The sequence below is a fragment of the Amblyomma mixtum genome, chromosome 7 (assembly GCF_055824585.1).
Source record: "Amblyomma mixtum isolate Tamu chromosome 7, ASM5582458v1, whole genome shotgun sequence".
NCBI lineage: Eukaryota > Metazoa > Arthropoda > Arachnida > Ixodida > Ixodidae > Amblyomma > Amblyomma mixtum.
In genome coordinates, this window is record NC_143018.1 from 103,816,311 (window position 1) to 103,840,339 (window position 24,029).

General features: G+C 46.4%; 1 protein-coding gene across 1 annotated transcript; it reads left to right on the plus strand.

Annotated features, from left to right (window-relative positions):
• Positions 1–2,357: 2,357 nt before the first annotated feature.
• On the plus strand, positions 2,358–13,793 carry LOC149337072 (ninjurin-1-like). Its single transcript, XM_089554316.1, has 3 exons — positions 2,358–2,402; positions 8,012–8,257; positions 13,608–13,793. The coding sequence occupies exons 1-3, from the start codon at positions 2,358–2,360 to the stop codon at positions 13,791–13,793; spliced, it is 477 nt and encodes a 158-aa protein (XP_089410442.1).
• Positions 13,794–24,029: the final 10,236 nt, after the last annotated feature.

Consider the following 24,029-nt stretch of genomic DNA (forward strand, 5'->3'; position numbering starts at 1 on the left):
GCAGCTAAACATTTGGTAAATGTTGGTAGGCAGGTCATTACGACGATGTCGTGTGGAAGGCTGTTCCAGTCCGTGGCTGAGCGTGGAAAGAATGACGATGCAAATGTAGTTCCGAGTCCCAGGCATGACTGGCGGATGATAAGCTTTCCTCGTCATTAGGACAAGCAAGTGAAATATGGCACCCTTTAATGATGTCACGATTACTGCGGTCAGAAGAGAACTGAAGCATTGACGTATTCGAGACCATATCAAATTTCTAAAAAGGATATTAAGAAGAATTCAAAAGAGAGCGCAAGCTGGTACAAAGTTTCAACTTATCAGAAAGCAGGCTTTCTCGACGAAACCATACTTTGCATTAATTAGTAATATTTGCTAAAAATCTCCTTCGAAAAAAATTCGCCTTGACATGGAGGCGAACAGCTCTGTGGCTATAGCCCAGTGCTGCGAAGCCTGTCCCTCTAGGCGTGAACAACATCCCAACGGAGTTCTTGCTCATTTTATAGAGGTGCAGTCCTGACAAGCGTCATTTAGTAAATCCCCAGTCATTTTCAATTGGATTTATGTCTGCTCCTTTAGCTGCTCACGAGAGTTTACCGATGGCAAGGTTCTCTAGCAAGGCTTCCACGGAACGTGAAAAAGGTAATACTGATAATAAAACAGCCTATTCTGGAATGGTTCATCCAAAACATAAGGTAGGACAACCTCCTCAATTACATTACAGTATTCTGCTGCAGTGAACCGTTCATATAGTCTCATAAGGGGACCCAACCCATCGGCTTTAATGGCGCCCCACACATTCACGAGGCCCGCTGAGGCTTGTTCGCTTGAAGCAGGTGGGATCAAAGCTGCATAAAGTAAAAAAAAAAGTTAAGAGAGTGTTTACGCGCTTCAAAGTTGTATAATGCACTCAGCCCAATCGCTGCTGTACCTAAACCCTTTTCTTGTATATTTTAGCTAAGTAGGCACCTGACACTAAAATAGGAACCACGTTGTGACTGTAGCATGGTTTTTTTGTTCATTCGCTTATAATGCACCTCGAGCCGTTAAAGCATGCATCAGCCAAAAAGCAGCCAAGCTAATCGAGAACTCTAATTTAGAACGCTGATTTGATATATTATGCCCGTTAAAAACACGGAGGTCGTATCCTCATGTCACATTCGTCGTAGGTTTATACTCGTTAAACTTTAACAGCAGCTCTAACAGCAGCCCTAACTGAACGAATTCGGTACCACATCTTTATAAAGAGCATCGCAATTGTAGAACACTAGGGTGCAAAGGCTTACCACTGATTGTCTTGACGCCACACTTTCAGTCTATCGTGACCATTTGTGGTGCTCTCATCTGTGAACATAATCTGGCCCCAATCCTCCACAGTGCAATCCTTATGCGATTGACCGAAATGTAGACGGGTGGCTTTGTGGTGATCTGAAAGCAAAGGCTGTCCTGCTTTGAAGGCCCGCTTCGTGGAGGCGCTGTCGAACCACTCGAACGTCAACGTTTAGTCCGAACACGTTTTTGATCTGTTTGGCTATTAAAAAAGGGTCGTCTACGGCAGCTGCAATAATCAGTAGGTCTTTTCCGTGGTCGCGAAACTTCGCCGTGAACCATGAGGAAGGTCCGAGAGTCTACTTTCAGTTTTTGTAGGCTTTCAAAACTCTGCTCACTGTTGAAAGCGCTCTTCGGGTATTCTCCAGAGTTCTCTTCTGGGGAATTTACTGGCGGTGCAAAGCGATAACTGCGATCCTCTCGGTGTCCAATGCTCGCGGCATGATTTTCTTGTCAAACTGAAAAGACTGAAGCCATGCGCAAGACGGTAGCTTAGCTGCTACGCCGTAGGAGAATAGCTCGCGCATGTGCAGCTCCACTTCCAATTATCGTTTTTATTTCTTGAAGCTTTTTTTTTCGACGCAAATCTAAGAAGCAACGACGATCATGGTCGCATTTAACTCTTCAGTTGTCTTCTGCACGCAATCAACGTGATAGAAAGAAAGTGTGTCTTATTTCACTTGCTTGGATTAATGACAAGGAAAGCTTATCATCCGCCAGTCACGCCTGGCACTCGGAACACATACGCGGTGCGATAGCGCCGGTCGAAACTAAATTCTAGCGCTACGGCGACGCCGACTGGAAGCGCCGATTCTCCTAGCGACTTCCAAGGCATATCGCAGTTGGACACGGATCCTCGTACTAGCGGGCCTAGAAAGCTACGATTTCCGTCCTTCGCATTTCTTTTCATTGCGATAGTGCATTGACGAGATTTTCTGCAACTAGCACACGCGTAGTTCTAGGCGTTCCAGAACACTGAGATTAGTAGTAACGCAGAGGTTCGTAACAGTCCGTTTCGCTAAACTATCAACATGGACATGGAAGTTTTTGAATCGGAGCAGCCTACTTCCAACGGGGTGAGCATTAATTTTTTGTCCTTTACAGCCAGTCCCGCAGTGATTACGGCTAGTTTTGACAAAGTAGGATCTAACTTCTAAGCCGTGTCGGTTTGCAGAGTCTGTTTTAAAATTTATCAAACGGGGAGACATTCTTCTTATCTTTTAGAATCGAGGGTAGAGTACTGCCGGATAGAGTATCGTGAATATAGTTACGTTTTCTAATTTCCCTTTATTTTCTAATCTCTGCCTTGACAATAGCTCACTTCACTGTAAATTAGGATGGTCCCAAGTTGATGGCCTGTAATGGGAAAAAGAAGAATGTAATATCTATTTCGGACTTTATCATCGCTCTTTAGTTGGAACGAAGTTCCGCAAGAGCACCATATAACGTTTTCTGCAAACAGGAGTAAAGTTTTACGTTAACGATTACCATCATATCGCTCCGATTGATTCCTCACAAAGAGTGCGCGGCACTCAGCAACGCGCACGACAGCGTCATCTCTTACATTTTGCCCTTCAAATAGAAAAGGAGGAAGGGAGAGAAGGATGGAAGGGAGAAGAGTTTGATGAATCATGTTAGGAGGCTGACGCTTCTTTGGCCTCTTGGCGGAGTGCGGTGAAAACCTTTCCGTGGCCGGTGAAAGCCAGCAGGAGAACGTTATTCATGGGAGTTCAATGTGCATTCAAGTACATCCACGAGTATTGTTTGAAGCTGATGGAAAACATTTAGTGAAGGCTGTCCGTGGGAAGTTTTTCCCTTGCACTTCTGTCGATTGTACCCATGATAGCATTAAGATAATATCGTGGCTCGTATTGTGACTTCGGTATCTGAAATCTTTGAAGGGTATTACCCTGCTGGGCAGGCTATAATCGGCGTCCTTCACATCGCCATGTACGCTTAGGATTGACAAGCAGCTCCCATGCATTCAGGTGGCCTACCGCACAATGCAGTGTGAGGAAGTTCTCCACAAAATCCTATAAGACACGGCGAATGTGTTCAATATCGTTTGCGGTAAACCATTTCATCAAGATATTAGTATGTACCAGAACGGGTCAACGTCCCTGGCCACTTACTTGCTTGTCACTGCGTCAGAAAAGAATGTGTAGTCTTTGACCATGAACCCACCGCTGAGTAGAGGGTTTTTTCACAATGCTTGCGTACATTTTATAGAAGCCAACAGTCATCCTATGATCTGCGTCTTGCTGCAAATCATGCAACACTTCTGCAGACTGGTAGCGCAGTTTTATTAAATTTCTGCACAGATAACAAAAATTTCTCTTGGTGTTAGTAATCTTGTAGATAACGCCTCCCTCAGGGTGTCCACAAAGGCCTGCAGCACAGATATTAGTAAGCTAAGCTAAAGCAAGACACACAGCTCCCGGCGCAGGCTTACCTTACAATGCGCATGGTTCTACTTCTGTTCGCCATGCCAGGAAACGGTGTCCTGTCACGCGTTCTTTGGTTTGGTTTGGTTTAAGGGGTTTAACGTCCCAAGGCGACCCAGGCTATGAGGTACGCCGTAGTGAAGGGCTCCGGAAATTTCGACCCCTTGGGGTTCCTTAACTTGCACTGACATCGCACAGTGTACGAGCCTCTCCAATTTCGCCTCCATCGAAATTCGGCCGCCACGGCCGGGATCGAGCCCGCGTCTTTCGGGCTAGCAGCCGAGCGCCGTAACCACTGAGCCACCGCGGCGGGTACGCGTTCTTCGCTCAGGAGATTTGTACCCTGCATGGTATGACGAAACGCAAACGAAGTAGGGCGCATGTAGAAACTTGACCGTCTTTTTCAAATGCAGCCAATCAAGGGCGTTTGTTTCTTTTCCATGGAGCATAACCCTTACTTTACCCTTGCGAGGAATACTAAGGACCGCTAAAGGAAATTATTCATCATCGTCACCAGCCTGACTAGGCCCACTGCAGCGCGAGCGCCTCTCCCATGCCTCTCCAATTAACCCTATCCTTTGTCAGCTGCGGCCACCGTATACCCGCAAACTTCTTAATCTCATCCGTCCAACTAGCTTTCGGCCGTCCTCTGCTACGCTTGCCTTCTCTCGGAATCCACTCCGTTAACCTCAAGGACCAGCGGTTATCTTGCCTTCGCAGTACGTGCCCTGCCAAAGCCCATTAATTTCTCTTGATTTCGACTAGGACGTCATTAACCCGCGTTTGTTCCCTCACCCGCTCTGCCCGTCTGCGATCTCTTAACGTTATGCCCATAATTTTCCTTTCCATAGCTCACTACATTGTCCTCAACTTAAGCCGAACCGTTTCATTAGCCTCCACGTTTCTGCCCCATAGGATGGTATACTTCACTTTGTATACTTTTCTCGAGGGTTAGTGGTAAACTGTCGTTCATGATCTGAGAGAACCTACCATATGTGCTCTGCCCCATTCTTATTTTCATTAAAACATCATTCTTTCCCTTTTCCTAGCTATGTTCTTGTTTTCGGGCACCAGGAGACACATTCACCCTCCAATAAAATCTGATTTAAAATCTTCCTGACAGTCGATTCAAACTCGTGACGTCCTTACCGACGACGACAGGTTGTCGCCGTTTTTAAGTAAATGGAGGTGTAGCGTAGGCTCTGAGATCTGCTCCCTAAAGTCGGTGTCGCCACATGCAGTTTACTTGCGCAATTAGCCGGTGATGGCGACACCTGTATTTCGTTTTATTCTTCCTTTTTTTTTGCTTATAAAAGCTTCGTCTTCGGTGAGAGTGCTCTATTTGCGATTAGAACACAATACCTTATCCACGCATGTCGTCTTCTAAATGTCATTATTATCCCTAAACGCTCTAAATCTGTTTAAGGCCAGAAGGAGCCTTGCTCTCCGCTTTCCAGACCTTCTGGTCTTTATGGTTCTTTAAGCGCTGCAGTATACAGCTACAGAGAAAAATTTGGTGGTGAGGTTTAACACTTCTAAACCTACTTATACATAGCGAAAGCTCTGTTTGGCTTGGTTTACTTGGTTATGCTTTCTGTAAGCTTAGCAGTTGAGCATAGGTTATAACGCCGGTTAGGCTCAAGATTCTGATGCATCTCACTAACAAACGAAGCCTTCGTCGAAGACACAGAAGCGGCAGCTTCCACCGGTAACCTTTTGGCCTTTCTCTGCTGGTCATGCTACCGTTGCGAAGCAACGGTAGCGTGACCAGGAGAGAAAGTCTGGAGAGGAAGTCTGGCTTCTCGTTCTTCATCGGTTTCAGCGGCTCGTTTAGCTCGCGTCTTCCGCAGTACATCTTCTCGGCGAGCTTTATCGAATGGATGATAAGGCTCGGCTCGACTGCGAAGAGTTGACACACTCGGTCCGGTTGCGCGCCACATTTATGGTGAAACTGAAGGAGAAAACGCCAACGTAGCAACTGCTATATCCTCTCCCAATCTCGTGGTATCACAGCGGTGGAGCCGGCGAGCGTCTGCCAGCGCTCCGCGGCCTCAAGGTCGAACTCGCATCAGGATGGACCTTGACAGACGTAGTAAAAAAGCTTTCTCTGAAAAGTAACTTTTATGGCATCTTTTCCAAAGACGGTAGCTACAGGTTCAGAACCACGGCTGCAAATTCGATCAAAATTATGCATTGAGGAAATGTGTGTTTGAATAAGAAGGTTTGAAGCTTAGCCCAGTAACAAGCACTGTTCTTTGTTAGCCTCAAGAAGCTATTCTGCTTGTGCGGAGTAACACACAAACGTGCTTTGTAATATCCTAGCCTGCAGAGAATGCCCTTCAAAGTATAGAAGGCTACTGATTCCATATTAATTTGTCCATGTCGTCCGTTTAAGCCCTATTATGCGCGCTGAGGGACGCAGTGTTTCCAAACTCGGTATTTATTTTTGCACAATCTGTTTTAAGGCGACTCGCTGCTTGATCGCTTCGTTTTATATTTATCTTGATTGAGCGCATCCAGGAGGAGCCGATTCTACGTTGTTCTAGAATGTTGTAGTAACTTTGGACGCCGTATCTGGAAACTTCGTCACCAGCTTTAAAACGAGCACGACCGAAAGTGGCGGGAATTCGGTTCGACGATGGTCGATCACGCTTGTTGCTACGCGGCCGCCCACTCATTCAGTGCTTCGCGGGTGCAACTCAGCCCAAATAAAGAGTTTTGTTTAGAAGCCAATTTCGCTGCGTGCCTGCTCTCCGGACTGCCGTCACCACTACGTGACAATATATTTAACGCTATATAGTAATTGCGAAAAAAAATATTTACTGTCGGAAAACGCAGCAGACGCGACAGATCCGTGGTTCGTTCTGGCTTTTTTCTGCATTTGCATGGAGAATGTTAAAATACATTTTGAAATGGTTTTCGTATATGCGATTCCTTTCCGCTTTTCCTAGTTAGCTACACGGCCCGACTTATTTAATCATGAGGTTTACGTTTCGCAATGTTTTCTACATGTGATCACAAGTACCTCATTTTAGTTTGTTGCATATATGCTTAAAAACAACTCCATAGGGAGGCGCTGGAACCGTTCTCAGAGGGTGTCATACATAGCGATGAGCGCAAATGAGTGGATTGAAAGCGGCCGAGGCTAAAGTCAATGGGAAGACAAGGGTGTAGTACAGGATATATATGGAGTGATCTGAGGGTCGTTCTTTTCGCTGTGGTAAATGGATCTTTGTTACCGCGGTATGGCAAACAGAAATTGAGGTAGGATTCCTTGAAAAATAATGAACGCATATGCTCTGCGCTCAGTATATTTGCTATTCTCTGCACTAATAATGGCGTAGGTCTTGAACTGTTCATGTTACCGCTTTAAACCTGCATTCAGGAAGCAGAGAGGTTTATGGTGATGTGCCTTTACTCCTTGAAGAACTCTGTTCATGCGCCATAGAAATGTTTCTAAAAATTATTCATCATCATCATCAGCCTGACTACGCCCACTGCAGGGCAAAAGCCTCTCCCATGTCTCTGCAATTAACCCTGTCCTTTGGCAGTTGCGGCCACCGTACCCCCGCAAACTTCTTAATCTCCCCCGCCCACCTAACTTTCTGCCCTTAAGGACCAGCGATTATCTTGCTTTCGCATTACATGCCGTGCCCAAGCCCATTCCTTTCTATTGGTTTCGACCAGGATGTCATTAACCCGCGTTTGTTCCCTCACCCACTCCGCCCGCTTCCGATCTCTTAACGTTACACCTATAATTTTTCTTTCCATAGCTCGCTGCGTTGTCCTTAACTTAAGCTGCAACCCTCCTCGCTAGCATCCACGTTTCTGGCCAATTGGTGAGTACCGGTAGGATACAGCTGTTGTATAGTTTTCTCTTGAGGGGCATTGGTAAACTGCCATTCATGATCTGAGACAATCTGCCATATGCGCTCCACCCCATTCTTATTCTTCTAGTTATTTCCCTCTCATGATCCGGATCTGTGGTCACTACCTGCCCTAAGTAGACATATTCTCTTACTACTTCTTGCACCTCGCCACTAATAGGGAAGTGCTGCTCTCTTGCTAGACTGTAGAATATTACTTGGGTTTTCTGCATGTTAATTTTTAGCCCCACCGTTCTGCTCTGCTTGTCTAAAAAATTATGGCAGGCTGCCTAAGAAAGTGCTCAGTAGGAAGGTGGTGGTCTCAGATCCTTACAGGATAAGCTCTCGCCGCTAAATAATGAGATGCCTGTGCAGGTGAGCGACAATAAGGATCACAAGGTGGAAGTAGTACCTCCCCTCGTGTCCCCCGTCACCGAGGGCGGACCTGAGGCGAATTACCGCAACTGGTACGCCGCCAAGAAGAGTGTGTCCGAGGGCCTCTTTGACGTGGCGCTGCTTTCGGCCAACGGAACGCAGCTCAAGCATGTACTGCAGCTGGGACCGGGCTTCAAGTTTTACGTGCCCGTCCTCGTCCTCGTGTCGTTCTCGATAAGCCTCCAGGTAAGGTATCGCAGGTCTGCTTCATCTCCTGCTTATACTACCGCCTAATCATATTTTTATTGCGAAAGCAATACTACTTGCACTTTCCAGGGTGACCATCATCGTGCCGCGGCGGTGACCACCATTGACCTTAATTTGACCTTGATTGCATTAGTTGGATTAGATTGGATTACATTGGATTACATTAGATTGGATTGGACTGGACTGGACTGGATTTGATTTGATCGGATTGGATTGGATTAGATTAGATTACATTACATTAGAGTAGATTACATTGGATTGCATTGGATTGGAATGGATTGGATTGGATTCGTTTGGATTTTATTTGTACCAAAAGTAAAAACTGAATAGGAAAAAGCCTCTCAGAGGCGACGCCATTTACGCATCAAGTAAGAGCGATAGCTGCGAGGAATACTGAAGGCAATACCGTGCAAATACTGTTCATAGCAAAAATTGATTATCTGTCTATTCATGGGAATACTGAGGTTTGAACCACAGCAAAAAAAAAATTATAGCTAAGAGAATTGTGTGAAAATTTTCGAAGAAATCGATGTAAACCGTTTCGTCCACACAATGGACCGACTGCCACAGTTTTTGAACTGGATGTTGGTTCGGTATAACCGGGGTTATACCGAACCAACGTGAAAATTTGTTCTGCACGGACACAACAATTTAGTCGCGAAACTGGCCGATAATGACGAAACCTGTTTTTTGTTTCTTGGTCTTTTCTAACTTATAACAGCTCCATTTTCATCAAGAGCTGCCTCCTTGTCTTTAGAATGCTACTGTCCACTCATTCAGTCCAACTTCTATTTGACCTCGGTGCCCGTTTAAGGTATCCACCTCCACACCAGAGCCTCCTTTGCTAGGCCGGCTTGAATCAGGCTGCAACGAGTACGATACCGTACTAGACACCACGGCTGGTCTGGCCACTGAAACTGGCTGGCTGTCATGTGCAGTGCTGATAGCCACAAAAGGGAACCACAGCACTCTGGAGTTGCAAACTTTGAACGTACCTTGGATATCTCCTCTAAATTGCTCTTAGCCTGCTTAGAAATAGCAGGTACCACCAACGGCGGATTGGACAGGGCAAGGTGCAGTTTTATACTGCGCCAGTAGTAACGTGATCACAGGATAAATAAGTAAGCAATCTGGGTACGCTTGTAGCAAAACGAGAGGAGGCCCTAATATATAAATAAATAAAATTGAAAAGAGTATTAATTGTGAAGGACGCTTGAAGTTAAGAAATGAATTTCGTGGTTGCGGTGATATAAATTTGGAGCTACACACGAGCTAGTTACATGGCGGACTGTTTGTTTGGGCCGGACGACAACAGTACCAGTAGAGAGAGGACAAGCTTTAATTCTGGAAAGTGAATCTTCACTTGGTTTGATTTGGTTTATGGGGTTTAATGTCCCAAAGCGACTCAGGCTATGAGAGACGCCGTAGTGAAGGGCTCCGGAAATTTCGACCACCTGGGGTTCTTTAACGTGCACTGACATCGCACAGTATACGGGCCTCTAGAATTTCTCCTCCAAAGAAATTCAACCACCGCGGCCGGGAGCGAACCCGCGTCTTTCGGGTCTGCAGCCGAGCACCATAACCACAGAGCCACCGCGGCGGCGAATCTTTACTTGGGTTCCCTGATGAACGAAATATTAATAGCAAAGAATGCAGCGATTCAGGGATTGAACTTCGTGGAATGACTCGCAAATGTTAGATGCTGTTACTTTTGAGCGGCGTAAATATATAGACACACAATTCACTGCGCAAGATTGTGATGAGCACATTTTGGCGTGAACTGTACGACAGAACATGCAAAGGTATTGACAAATGCTGGTACTCCACTTAGCAAGAAGTAAGTGGGCCGTGCCTCTTGGCAAGAAGTTCGTGTGACTTTAAAAACAGGCCATTGTTGACAGAAAACCGTTAGGTATGTAAGAAACAAAACATCCATGAAGGACCAGATTTGTTAGAAATAACACACGCCGTCAAAATTCACTTCCAATTTAAATGAATGGTTTCTCAGAGCTGTTTGGTCAGTTCCCAATTTCATGTTGGTGGTGTCTTGGGGGAGAGGGGGGTGTCAAGGCTGTAGAAGATGACGTAGACGATTTTCCACGCTGAGCGATGAAAATTTTCAGGATGATTGAAAAGTGCACTATCTAATAAATACAAATTTTAACCCATATACCTCGAGTAGTTTTGAAATTATAAATTTTTATGTGCCTCATTCTATTACCATATTTGGAGAAAGCCTGGCGTGACAATAAAGCATAATAAGAGCCTAGAGTCGGACTTAAATTATTGCCAAAGAAATGGTAAATGCAGTGTCATTCTCCAGATATCTTTATCAGCATGAGTGTTTTCCACACAGAACATTATACCCTTGATTGCGTAATTCATCACACAACGTAGTGCATAGTATTATTATTATTAATACTATGATTATAATATTAGTATAATATTAATATTATTGCAATCGTCAGTCACGTATTGTTCACTGTGAGCACTAGCCGGTGGACATGGACTACACATCGACAACGTTGCGGTCTGCAGTCATGTGCTGCCAATCAGCGAAAAGTGAACATGGCGCACGGCCGTAAATGCATGCTGTAAGTAAACAATTTCCCTAAACCTTTTTCCGTGCCTCACCATATAGATTATGGTAGTTTTCTGATGACGCGAACAGAGGCATGCAGCGCGGTCCATCTGTGGCAGCTTCTGTGGACCACCACACCCGAGGAGAGGGTCATCGATGGGGCCGTGCGCCTTGAGCAGAAAACTGGAGAGGAGACCTTGACGAAAATTAAAGGGCAACTCCGGCGATTTTTTGATGTGCATCGATTGAAATGAAATATTAACTCTGTATTCTTTATGATAGTCTGATGCCTCATGTAAAATTTCGCACCTGAAACCGGCGTAGTTTTTCCGCAAGCGAATTTTGAAGACAAGCGCTCATCGACGCGAGCGGCACCCACTGATCGAGCAACTTCTACAGGCCACCCTGTTCTGTGACGTCACTGGCGGGGCGGCGTGTCAAGCTGGTTGGGCGCGCGCTGGCGCTGGCAGTGCAAGGGAAAACTGAAAATTGGTTTTGAGGAAAGTAAATGACGCAGTAATGGACACCCGAACCGCGCCGTAAGGGAGGAGCGAAAGAAGAAAGGAAGAAAGAGGTCCGTAGTGGAGCCCTCCTGAATTATTTCGACCACCTGTGCAATTTCGCGCCGTCTGAACGTGCCTGATGTGATGTGTACGCCAGAGTGATGGGTCACGGCAACTTCTGTTGTGCTGTGAGGTGCACAAATTCTTGATCTGTGACAACGGGCGTGACCTAGCGTAGGTTTCCTAGCGATAAGAACCTTCGCGACAAGTTGGTGAGAGCTGTCCGCCGTGTAAACTGGTCTCCGAGGAAGCATTCCAGCTTGTGCTCGACATTTCGCGCCAGACTGCTATAAAGACAGCGTGTACCTCAGAGAGAGCTTTGGACTGGCTAAGGCTGCGTTCAACCGGCGCTTGAAGGCAGATTCTGTGCCAACGTTATTCGAGTGCAACCGCCCATCGCAGCGGCCAGCTTAACGAAGCGCGGCCGTCAAAAGGAAGCGGACCGCGGTAACCGTGCTCAGAGTATGTTGGATTATAGAACTGCAGCTGGTGTGAATTCACTTCCAAAAGCTCGCCGTCGAGACAAAGCTTCGCAAAGAGAGGACTGCTGGTGATGCATGCCCCTGTAAGGACGTTGTGCACCGCGGTAACGTTCCGGCAGCAGATTCTTTCATCAGACTGGGTCGGCCGAAACTCGCCACACGAACAGCTGCCAGCCGGAGCATCACATTAACTTTTGTTCTGACGATTGTGTCACAAATGAATGCACGAGAAAAGGCTCAGGTACTTACTTCTCCTAGTTGACCATGCTGCAGGTGACGCGGCTTGTGGTGTGACTCGACTGCTTCGCGCGGCGGTGGACCATACCTGAAAGGCGACTCGTTCAGCCCAAAATCGTCGAATGAGTCGTCTTCTAAAGACTCGCTGGTCTCGGAAAAGCTGTCTTCTGCGCTTTCAGTCATGTCGACAGCACGGCTCAGGGTAGTTGTGATATCTTCGGGCACTTCACAGCGCGGCGAACCCGCTCGCGACGCCAATGTCAATACCGCACGAAAGCACGTCCCCGGTTTCGGTTTTGCGGTTTTGCGGTTTTGGTTTCGAGTTTTGCGTTTTTTGCTGTTTAAAAATTATTTTACGGTTGCTTTTGAAAACCTTGTATCGTACACATTACAGGAGGTTCTTAGGAACACAAAACAGCCATTAACTTAAAATGGATGAAAAATCGCATGGTACGTTCTTTTGAGCGGCCTCTCAGGGCTGGTCAATTTATCACCAGCTTCATGTGACCAGTCGTGCTTCTAAGCCAACGCCAGCGAACACAGTTGGAACTATCTCTAAATAGCTGCACACTAAAGACATAATAGTGGAGCGTCCAGCTTGTTCTTAAAGGTGCATTGAAGAGGAATCTGAACTCCTCTTTTTGCCGCGGGAACTCGATCTACACGTTCCGAGCATTCTTATAAACTTACACTTATTGCCCTGTGTGGCCGATTTCCCTAATTAAATCGAATTAACGTCCGGCTCCCGCCTTTATTTTTTGAATTCTCCCCGTACGGTGGGCGGAGTCGACCAACGCGTGAAGTGCCTTTCAGCCAGCTCCGTGGAGGCTTTACTTTCGCTTTATTTAGTTTTTTAGGTTTCCGTGAATAAATGGTTTCATTTGCGGATAATATAGCCGCGAAATAAGCCTGCAGAAATAAAAATACGTGCGACCATTTGCTTCTACGGATTACTATGTATTACTCCGCCGATGGCAGAGCGGCAAGCCGCCACGGAACTGGGTGAAAGGCACTCCACGCGTTGGTCGACTCCGCCAACCGTACGGGGAGAATTAAAAAAAAAAATGCGGGAGCCGGACGTTATTTCGATTTAATTAGGGAAATCGGCCACACAGGGCAAAAATTCGAAGTTTCTAAGAATGCTCGGAACGTGTAGACCGAGTTCTCGCGGCAAAAAGACGAGTTCAGATTCCTCTTCACTGCACCTTTAACGAAACATTTAAAGGCAAAGATATGAGCAACACCAGCGTAGTACTATGGAAACGGATTCAGCCGATATACCTTCGTTCAAGAAGCTCAAAACGGCAGGATTATTGTCCTTTCATTACTCCCTACTGACCTTTCAGGAATCATGATCGGCTGACTTTTTTTCTCAGATTTCTTGCTTTTCTGGAATTCTATTTGTGTTCAGTGAATGCATTTGATCAGAGCTCTGCTTCCTATTCTCTCTTTCCATTTTTTTTCAGATAGTCCAAATGGGGCTGCTAGTGGTCGTTGGCTTCTTGGATCTCTCCAAAAAGTGCCACCAGAGGCGCGCAGAGATATTGACCAATGTTGCCACCGCCGTCGCCCTTATGGTCGCCATGATCAACGTTATCGCTGCCGCATTCAACCCGGAAACCGGGAATCATGAACCCCCAACCAGAAGATGATTGGCTTCGCAAAAAGCAAGGAGTTCTCCTTTCATATTCAACAATGTAAAAGCATACTCCAATGAAGACTCTGTGCTTATGGAGTTCAGAACGCCACGGTTATGTTTACTTTATCAGAATAGGAGTCGGCTGTCATGGAATACCAGGAGCGAGATGACTGTGCACAACAGCACCTGCGCTTTATGCAGAAAAGCTGGTTTTCTCAGGTCAAATGTGACGTCACAAAGAAGGCTAGTTGAGGACTTTGGAAATGTGATTTGGGACAGTTTCGGAATGGTGCGCTAGAGCTAAGAAAAAGGCAGAGTCCTGGTAGCTTGGCTTGCCAGAAGGTTCAGTCCTATTGCGGTGTCGTTTCTTGTATACCAACGCAAAACTGTAGGCGCATGTAAACAACAGCATGAGTGCTGAAGCATTGTAGGTTTAGTATAAACTTCTGTAAACTATTGACCTGCATGTAGGTATCCCTCAACATTGGTAATGTTGTGCATTACGTTCATTAACCTTTCCGAAGAACTTGCTAGGAATATGACTTCCTGCGCACGAAAGACAAAGATGGCTTGAGTCTCTCTACGTCTTGGCATCGGTGTCACTCCGGTGCATTCTGGACGAGATAAGACATCAGCCCTATGATCCCTACGTTCGCACCTAAGACTAGGCAAAAACGGACATTTCAACTCTCCTCTGCGAAACTGTCTTCCTGACGAACAACCGCCGGACAGCTCTAAATCAGTCTACGGAGCACTGGGTGCTACATTCTTCCCAACTTCACCAGCGCTGCGACGAGGAACAAAGACAGAGAAGGAAGGACAAGGACAAGCGCTTGTCCCTGTCCTTCCTTCTCTGTCTTTGTTCCTCGTCGCAGCGCTGGTGAAGTTTTGAAGATGTACCAACTAGCTCAAACCACGATTTTGCTGCAGTGCTACATTCAGGATGCGCCTACTATGCATTCGTCGTCCCGGAGGCTTAAGATGCCGGTAATATTTCAGCAGTGCTTGCCTGAAATGCGCTGAAATTTTTCTCAGAACCTTTCTGTGTTTTTCTGATACGGAAGGCACAGCCTTTGTCAAAAGTCCAAGTGGTTTGGTTTTTGGACGCGCCGTGTGGTCCGTATGCATCGCCAGCGTTAAAATATCTTGTAGTTAAAAGACACTGATCCTCCACCACAAGTTCAGGACTTCCACCGAAGCTGCAAGAACCCAACTGGACGTCTTAAAGATGCAATTCCTAGCCTCAAATTTTTTCATAATGGTTGTACATCTTCCAGCGGGCGCGGCGTACGTAACCATAAAAGATGGAGCGCTGAGGAACTAGTAAGAAAATTACTATAAATTATTGCACCTAAGGAGTTTACGTTTGGTTTCACTGCTGTTATTTAATTAAGAATAAGCAATTGTGACATTTGCTCGGCAATATTTTATCTTTGAGAAATGCTACTCCACGTTCATTTCGCCACTTTAAAAGGTAGATATGTATTTGTATTTGTCATTCCAATTTTGATGTAGCCGTTCGGGTTTTCTCTCGAAGCTTCCAGGTGGTTTTTACCTACAGCATTTTTATGAGAGCTAAAAGCAAGCACTGGCTTTGAAATACATGGTGTTGCGCCAAATTGTAACTGGTCGCTGGAATCGAACAGTTGACTGATATAGAAAACGAATAGAGAACACTTTTGACAGTAGCAACGACGTTAATAGAAAAAGAAAATGCAAGACTGCCGTCGGCTGATCTGCGGGTATATTGATTGTTATATTGAAATTGTAAGGGATCGGTAGTGGACGCGGGGTCATCGGAACGCGGCTGGGTGCGCTCAAAGCGAAGCGTCTCCTTTCTTGGAACGCAGTCGCTCGCGAACGCGCCGGGAAGTACGGGTGTTCCCCGCCCCGCGGTACCGATTCGCGCACGTGCTGGCACGAATGTGTATTTGTGTTTGTTTTTACTTTTAGTTTGCAATGGAAACGGCATTTTGCCCTACGGAAGCTGGAGGGCTGGCCATGCTCTCGGTAAACCAATCATGTGAGCATATAACATGATTGGAAGCTACCAAATGTGGGCCGGGCCTTTAGGGTTTTAAAACCGGGCCCCGGAGCCGGAAGCGAGGTTCTGCGCTAAGGTGAGATGCTATGCATCTTCGGCTACGCCGAGTAGGGGCCTCCTCTAGTATTAGCCAGTTCCACCTTTTTGTTGTTTGTCCTTTTGCTGCTTAATATGTGCCCCGCCAAAGACGGTTGGTTTAACTTGAAGACTGAAGCTTGATCTTCGCACCAGGGGTGCCCCGTCAGAGACGGTCTCTCGATGAGGAGAGGTACAGGGATAAAGGGAATACTTATGTACATTTTATGTACAACAATTTACAATATATACAAGTTCAGGCACTAGAGACAAATTGAACAGCAAAAAGATACACAACAAAGAGGTGGAACTGGCTAACACTAGGGGAGGCCCCTACTCGGCATAGCCGAAGATGCATAGCATCTTACCTTAGCGCAGAACCTTAGCGCAGAACCAAGAAAGGTGACGCTTCGCTTTGAGCGCACCCAGCCGCGTTCCGATGACCCCGCGTCCACTACCGATCCCTTACAGAAATGATTCATTATATGAAAAAATTGCTGACTCAATTCAGACAATTTTTACAGATGTCTCTATCTCTAGCATCTGTAACAGTACACCGGTCTAGTAAAATTGGTTTTGAGAAAAGAAAATGGCGCACTAACTGCTTCATGTGTCTCAATGGACACCCGAACCGCGCTGTACGGAAGGGATAAAGGAGGAAGTAAGAGAAGCAAGAAAGAGGTGCCGTAGTGGAGGGTTTCAAATCGGGCTAGTTGGTAGTTAACATGGTCAACTACCATGGTCATCGCAATAAAACTTCAGTTGACAGTTTGCGCACGAGAGTTTGTGTCGTCCCTGTTTTGTCCCGTCTTTTCAAAAGCGCAATTATGTTTGACTTAGTGGAGGGCTCCGGGATAATTTTGATCACCTGGGGATCTTTAACTTGCACTGACATCGCACATCACACGTTCGCCTTTCGCTTTTCGTCTCCATCGAAGCGTGGCCCTCGCGGTCGGGTTGGAACCTGGGTACTCCAGCTCAGCGGACGAGCGCCTTAACCACTTAGGCCCCGCGGTGGGGTCACCGGTCTAGGCTTGTACGGTTTTGGGCATACAGTGCATCCGCTATAGTAAAATTTCTCTGCGACAGCCTCTGCTTCCTGTAATGTAACGAGAAAGGTGCCGTTGTTCTCCTCGCGATGTGAGCCCAAAAGCGTATGTGTTGCCGATGTGAGATCTTTTACGACTGTTTCCTCAAGATCGGCTAGGTCCAGGTCATACAGGGCACATCTGTGAATAATGGGACCCGATGAAAAGCAAGGTTGAACTCGTAAATATTTTTCGGGTTAAACAGGGATGTGTGCTACCAGCCCCACAAAAAGAGCAGCCGCGGCGCTGGGATAGGGAGAAAGGGGGGATTTTAAATATGACTTACACATCACGTAAACAGCGCGAACAGCGGATTGAGAGCTCGGCATATCAAAGCCGTGAACCTAAATGCAGCGGCATTGCAAAAAAGTATATAGCACGCAGTTTTTGTGACTGGAACATTTTTTACGCTGCCAAACTTGCGTGCGTACCTCCCACGAACGGCATTGGCTCTTACTGATTTGCGTGGCATTGGCTCTTACTAAATTTTCAACGTTGTTACCTTCTGATGGTCTCAGAAATGAGCGAAGAGCCTATCCGCTTAATTTAGATGATATATTTAATAAAACACTATTACATGATATATTTATTTTTCTACCGTTTAAAGCATACATATATTGCCTGCGTGCGGTTGTTTGGTGAACCTACTGCAAATTTGGTATAAGGGAGACGAGAGTGTTTGTAACATGTATTTCTGTTCCGCGTCATGTCCCAGATGATTTTCCGTCGGAGATTGTTTTGAATCATCGAAAAAAACTGGAACCAGAAAAAATATTTCCCGTCTCTTGACAAGGAGAATGCACCTGTAACAAATGCTGCCACGTCTTTAGCCTTCATATTATGTTTGTAATTATGCGCTCTAATATATGCTATAGAGTGCACATTTTTGTGGTAAACTGCGCTCTTTATAAGCTACCGGTAATTTTCATGTAGTTTGGGTCGCCTTTTCGCTTAAGCGCGGCTGTCCTGTTTTCGGTTTTGCGCTTTCTAGAGAATATTGACACCTATTATTATGAAGTGGCGCACAGCTAACCTAACCTGGAAATCGAAAATGTAACGCTTGTGCTACAGCTTAGCTGCTAATGGTATCCAAAATTTCCGCATTGCAAAATCATTCAGCAATTTTTCTTGTATTCAATTCTCTAATCTTTACGCCAATTTATTTTTCCAAGTCCTTTTTTATTATTTTTTAAATCCATAATTCCATCGTCAATTCTTCTGAATTCTTACCCAAAGTTAAATCATTAGCTCGGCAACCAAAGTTAATCCATTAGCTTGGCACCAATTTACCTTCTTTGGGCTCTCCTCACTGAACCCTGGCCAATCCCCCGTCGTGCGTATGTGCCATGCCACCAAGGCAACAACAACAACAACAACAACAACAACAACAACAACAACAACAACAACAACAACAACAACAACAACAACAACAACAACAACAACAACAACAACAACAACAACAACAACAACAACAACAACAACAACAACAACAACAACAACAACAACAACAACAACAACAACAACAACAACAACAACAACAACAACAACAACAACAACAACAACAACAACAACATCCGCCATTAAATCTATATCGAGGACAACAACAACCGCTTCCTCCTGCCTGGCTCCAGGTTTTCAAGACCGTCTACCTCACAAGTATACGTGACATTATATGCAGCAAAGCGTCAGGTATGAGGCACCGTCGTTTCAGTTTCATCATGAGGAGTCGCAAAAGTGAAAGATTTATGTCGCGTTCGCTGTCGATTAAATTGCCGCGATAAAAATTCCGACTTAGAAGGTTTGTCGCGAATGCTAGCTGCGAAACGCGGATCCATTCTGGAGAGCTTAGCATCTTTTTGGAAGGCATGACATGGCGTGTTCATTCCCCGCCGCACTACTGCTGCAATCTTTCGCGGAATAATACTTTGGCACCACCACCCTTCACTGGTCTGGCAGATGCGTGGATCAAATTTGAGCTTTAAAGACTCCGCGGACTCAGGCGGCGGCCCTCCAAGCTCTTCCCCTAAGTGGCGCACAGCGTCCATGCAGCTGCGACATGCTCACGCCGTGACTCCGAAGCGGCCTGGCCGGCCGGGCATGGAGTCAGGGAGACGCATGACGTCACAGCTTTGAAGGCGCAGTATTGCGGGCCGCCGCCGCCAGGTGCACCAGTTCAAGAAAACAATGAGGGAAAAAAGTGGTTTCCGCTGGTTTCGTGCAAAAAAAACGCGGTTTGAGTCGACTTAGCAACGCCAGCTTTGATTCCAGTGCAAAATTAGACCACCTAAAATTTAATGCAGTATCCCTTTAAGAGACAGGAAATGCCGCAAAGCTTTGTAATGCTTATTTTTTATGTTTATTGCCACTGGCAGTTTCTCTGTTAGTTAGTTGCTGACGCTTAATGTGACCAGATTTAACCCGGATAATCGCAGCCAGGCAAATTGTGGTTAGTTGTGTTGTGGAAACTTGTGGTCACTTTGCATGCCGTATGTTGAAATTTCGTTGGCAGGTTTCAATACAGCACGGCCGACAGCGGCGGGCATTTTGTTCGACGACCGCCGAGAACGCTTATTTCCTATCGCCGTCGCCTAGTCATTCAGTATATTTTGCGCCCTAATGAGCCCAATAAACCTCTCATTTCGGGAGCCCCCTTCGGTGTCTTGCTGACTGCCTTGCTGCCGTTACCACCACAGGCCGATATTTTTGTGAGAAGGTAGAAGGGCCAGACGGCCTCTTAGATGAAGCCTTGTATCTATCCTTCTCACTTAAAGGACATAGAACCGCAATGCAGGCCGTGGGTTTCACATTGGGTCGTGTTTGCTCAGTTCTTCAATGCCGTACAAGACTGTATGCGTTTACTACATTATCGCTGGGCTCCTCTGTAGTCAGCTGCTCAAAGGCAATACAGAGGGCAAAACACATGTCTAGAACGACCGAACTGTGCGTTCCGCAGCTCCCAAAACCACTGCGACCAGGAAGGAAAAAAATGACGATGAAATACTGCAAGTTTAACCGCACATGCTTGCATCCAGACCATTTTAAGCCAAATGTTGTCGCTCGATATCGCACAATCTGCCCGAAACACACCCAGAACGTGTTCTAGGCAAGCGTTTTGCCTCAGTACGACGCTTTGTGTATGTCAGCACAAGGCGGTTACAAAAAAGGTGAAGCTCACTGAAGCTATTTAAAAAATCACTTGGAAGAATTTTTGACTTTTAGAAGCTCTCTTGACTGCACCTGACTGCGTCCCCTGCAGGTCAAAGACCTCTTCCATGTCTCTCCCATTAACCTCGTCCTTTGCCAGTTATTAGAATACAGTAATGAAGCGTGCCGTGCCCCAGTTATGTCTTCTGATGTGGGATTTTATCTGAAATATAACTATTTTTTTCGCATTTAATTTCGCAAAATAATTTTCTAAGCCTGCTGAGTGATCTCTTTTGCCCTTCTTTAAATGATAATTTTGTTTCCAAGTAAAATGCGTGCAAATATGGTTGTGTTAGTCCTGTGTATGTTTGAGTATTTCCAAGAAATGCTGACAATATCGACGGAAATTGTTCACTGGCTTCGGAGAAAATGTTCCTTACTGGCGTGAACACTGCCTTTTAACAGACTGGTTTGAAAGGTTGGTAGCCCGATCACAGTCCTACATTGAGCCTACTAAATGGCACCCAGGGGTTTCTATTGACGTGCTTTATAAACCACAGCCTGTCCCGTTTTTCTAACTTGCTTTAAACAAAACCCCCAAAACCTGCTCTTCTGTTAAGATTGTTTTCATGAGGCTGAGGGCTAAATACCGGGTACATGCTTTTATATTGCTCATAACTTGCGCTCCTTTCGTCGAATGGCCGAAAAATGAGGCAGCGCTGCCTTTACTGTGCATACGGAAAGAATGAGATTCCTGCTTTCGTCACCCCCAAAAACTAGGGCGCGCGTGACTTGGTGCGATGTTGGAGATGCGAAGTTGCGGAAAGACAAAAAGCTCTATATACACCTGCTACACCTTGCGGGTTGTGGACAAAAGGAAGCTGGTACATGGTGGCGTTCTCTCTAAGCAGAGTAAAAGTCCCACAGGACCCCTACAAGGTCCCTATGTTATTGCGCTACAATATGTAGCGCCATGGGAGGGTGAGAAAGACCACCCAGGAATGTTTACGAGCTGCGCTAGCGGCACAGCTCATCATACGTTGGATCCGAGCTTCTGGGAAGAGGTTGTGGCGCTGATTGCGTTATTTCCGCCAGTGGGAACACAGCCTTAGAGTCACGTATTCGCTGGGACACCAACAAACCGGAACAGAGCAGCTTGAATGCATAGCGCCAACAAAGTTGTTGTGCTGTGGTGACTCACTGCTCAAGTTATTTTTCTGACTGAGATCGCGCAGAAGCCATTAACCCCCCAAAAATTCAGGGGGCACTTTGACTGTCTAAAGTGCGTAGAGGCGAAAGCGTTTTCCGCACCACTTTGACTGCTTCTGTGGCACTGGTGGCGTCACATGTAATTGAGTACTAATTACTAAGTGATGACAAATCACTAATTAATCATTAATTACAGATTAATGCCTGAATACTGATTAACTGGTAATTAATGACGCTTAATCTACGCCTTTAGGAGTGGTACGCGACAGCGTGTTGTAGCGCTGCGAGTGAGTCCACGGAACGCCACCACCCGTTCGGCGCGATGCCGTGCCGTTTGAACGCAACGGTTTTTGAGGAAAGGAAATGGCGCAGTAATTCTCTGTCATCTCGGTGGACACCTCAACCGCACCGTAGAGGAAGGGCGGAAGTGGGAGCGAAAGAAGAAAGACAAAGATGGCCCGTAATGAAGGAAATGAAAATTGTATTTGAGGAAAGGAAATTACGCAGTAACTGTCTCACATATCTCGGTGGACACCCGTCAAAATTCAGGGGGGGGGGGGTGCACTTTTTTTGACCTAAAGTGCGGTCACTGATGTGTGGTTAAGATGTTAAGCTTCGCCTCTAAGAATGGAACGCGACAGCGTCTTGCAACGCTGCCAGGGAGTCCACAGAATGCCATCGCCCATTCGGTTCTACGCCTCGCTCGACAGTAAATTGGTTTTTGAGGAAAGGAAATGCATCTGTCTCTCATATCTCGGTGGACACCTAAACCTCGCCGGAAGGGAAGAGAGGAGGATGGCAGTGAGCGAAGACACCGTATTCACTAGACGCGCCTTTGTTCATTCCAAACCATCGAGCTGGCATGGCGGAGTGGATAGCATGCTCGTCTCGCACTCCGAAGACCGGGGTTCGATTCCCGAGCTCGACCAGTTTCCTACTCGGTTTTATTTATTTATATGGCCTGACTAGAAAAGTTAATTACGCTAATTGGGTAATTAAGCAATTAACTAAGCACAGTCCCACTTCCTTGGAGCATCACTATATGATCCCTTCAATTCGTTACTAGCCAAAGTACAATTGGCCCCGTTTGAAATTCGCGCACTGTGAAGTCACGACCGTTTCGACCAATTGAAAAGCGTGACATTTCTGTCGACAACTGCTGCTTACAACGATGAGAAATTGAAGGCTTTCGCCTTAATATTAAGGCGGAAGCCTTTAGTGTCTCATCGTTGTAAGCAGCAGTTGTCGACAGAAATGTCACGCTTTTCAGTTGGTCGAAACGGTCGTGACGTCACAGTGCGTCAATTTCAAACGGGGCCAATTGTACTTTGTCTGGTAACCTCATTGCACAATATGAAAGACTATCAGGCACTGAAACGGGACGTTTCATCCTAAAGAGAGCAGGAATACAATATGAAGGAATGCGTACACACACCTTGCCAATTCCAAGAAACGTGCACGAACACTTAACAGTCCCTCTGCTGCCCAAAAACATGCATCCACACTACGATACGGACTGAAGAAAGGCTAGGGCACAAAAACTTCACGAAAGATTTGCAGTTCAGAAAGACACGGCGCACGTGGACGTGGCAGAACATGCGGACAGAGACGCCTTTTCTCTGGCAGTTGTCGATCATCGAGGTTCTCCCCTTGCATCGGCGATAATAGATAAAACAAAACTTCCAGAGGAGGCCGAAGAAGCTGCCATAGCTTTAGCCATTACCTCCACCACTGCCAAATACATCATAAGTGACTCCAAAACAGCAATTCGAAACTTTGCAAAAGGAAGGGCCCACTCAGCAGCCATCAAAATCTTACAAAAAATCTCCAATACCCGCCAGATAACATTCATCTGGGTCCCCGCCCATTCGGACCATCCTGAAAACGAGGCGGCGCACCAATTTGCCCGAGGATTCGTGGTTAACCGGGAGGTGCGCTACCCCGAGCTCAGGTCGGCCAAGGAGCGAATGACAACCTACAAAGAAATTACTACCCACTTCAAGAAAGAAAGACAGATCTTCCGAGAACCACATAAATCCCTCAGTAAAACACAACAAGTCAGTTGGTGGCAGCTCCAAACAGACACTTTCTTTAATCCATACATGTACTCCATATGGTTCCCGGAGCAGTACAGCCCCGTCTGTTCTCTCTGTGGGCACCAAAAGGCAGACACACCGCACATCCTATACTCATGTACTCAAGACAAGCCATCGCACAGTCTGCAGCTCTCTACCCAATCTCAGTGGGAGGCCGCGCTGCTCAGCTCGGACCCGGAGGCTCAACTTCGAGCCACAGAGTGAGCCGAAGAGGTCGCCGAACGACATCGTCGGTCGGCCACCTGGCGTCCGGCCTAGAAGAGGAGCCCACCGCGGGGAGGGGAACATGACCCCAATCCACGCCTAAGACCTCTTCTTTAATAAAGTTTACCTCCTCCTCCTCCTGGTAACCACGCAACCAATTGAAGGTATCGTATAGTGATGCTTCAAGTAAGTGGGACTGGGCTTAGTTAACTGCTTAATTACCTAATTAGCCTAATTAACTTTTCTAGTCAGGCCATACAAATTAATAAAACCGAGTAGGAAATTGGTCGACCTCGGGAATCGAACCCCGGTCTCCGGCGTGCGAGACGAGCATGCTATCCACTCCGCCATGCCAGCTCGATGGTTTGGAATGAACAAAGGCGCGTCTA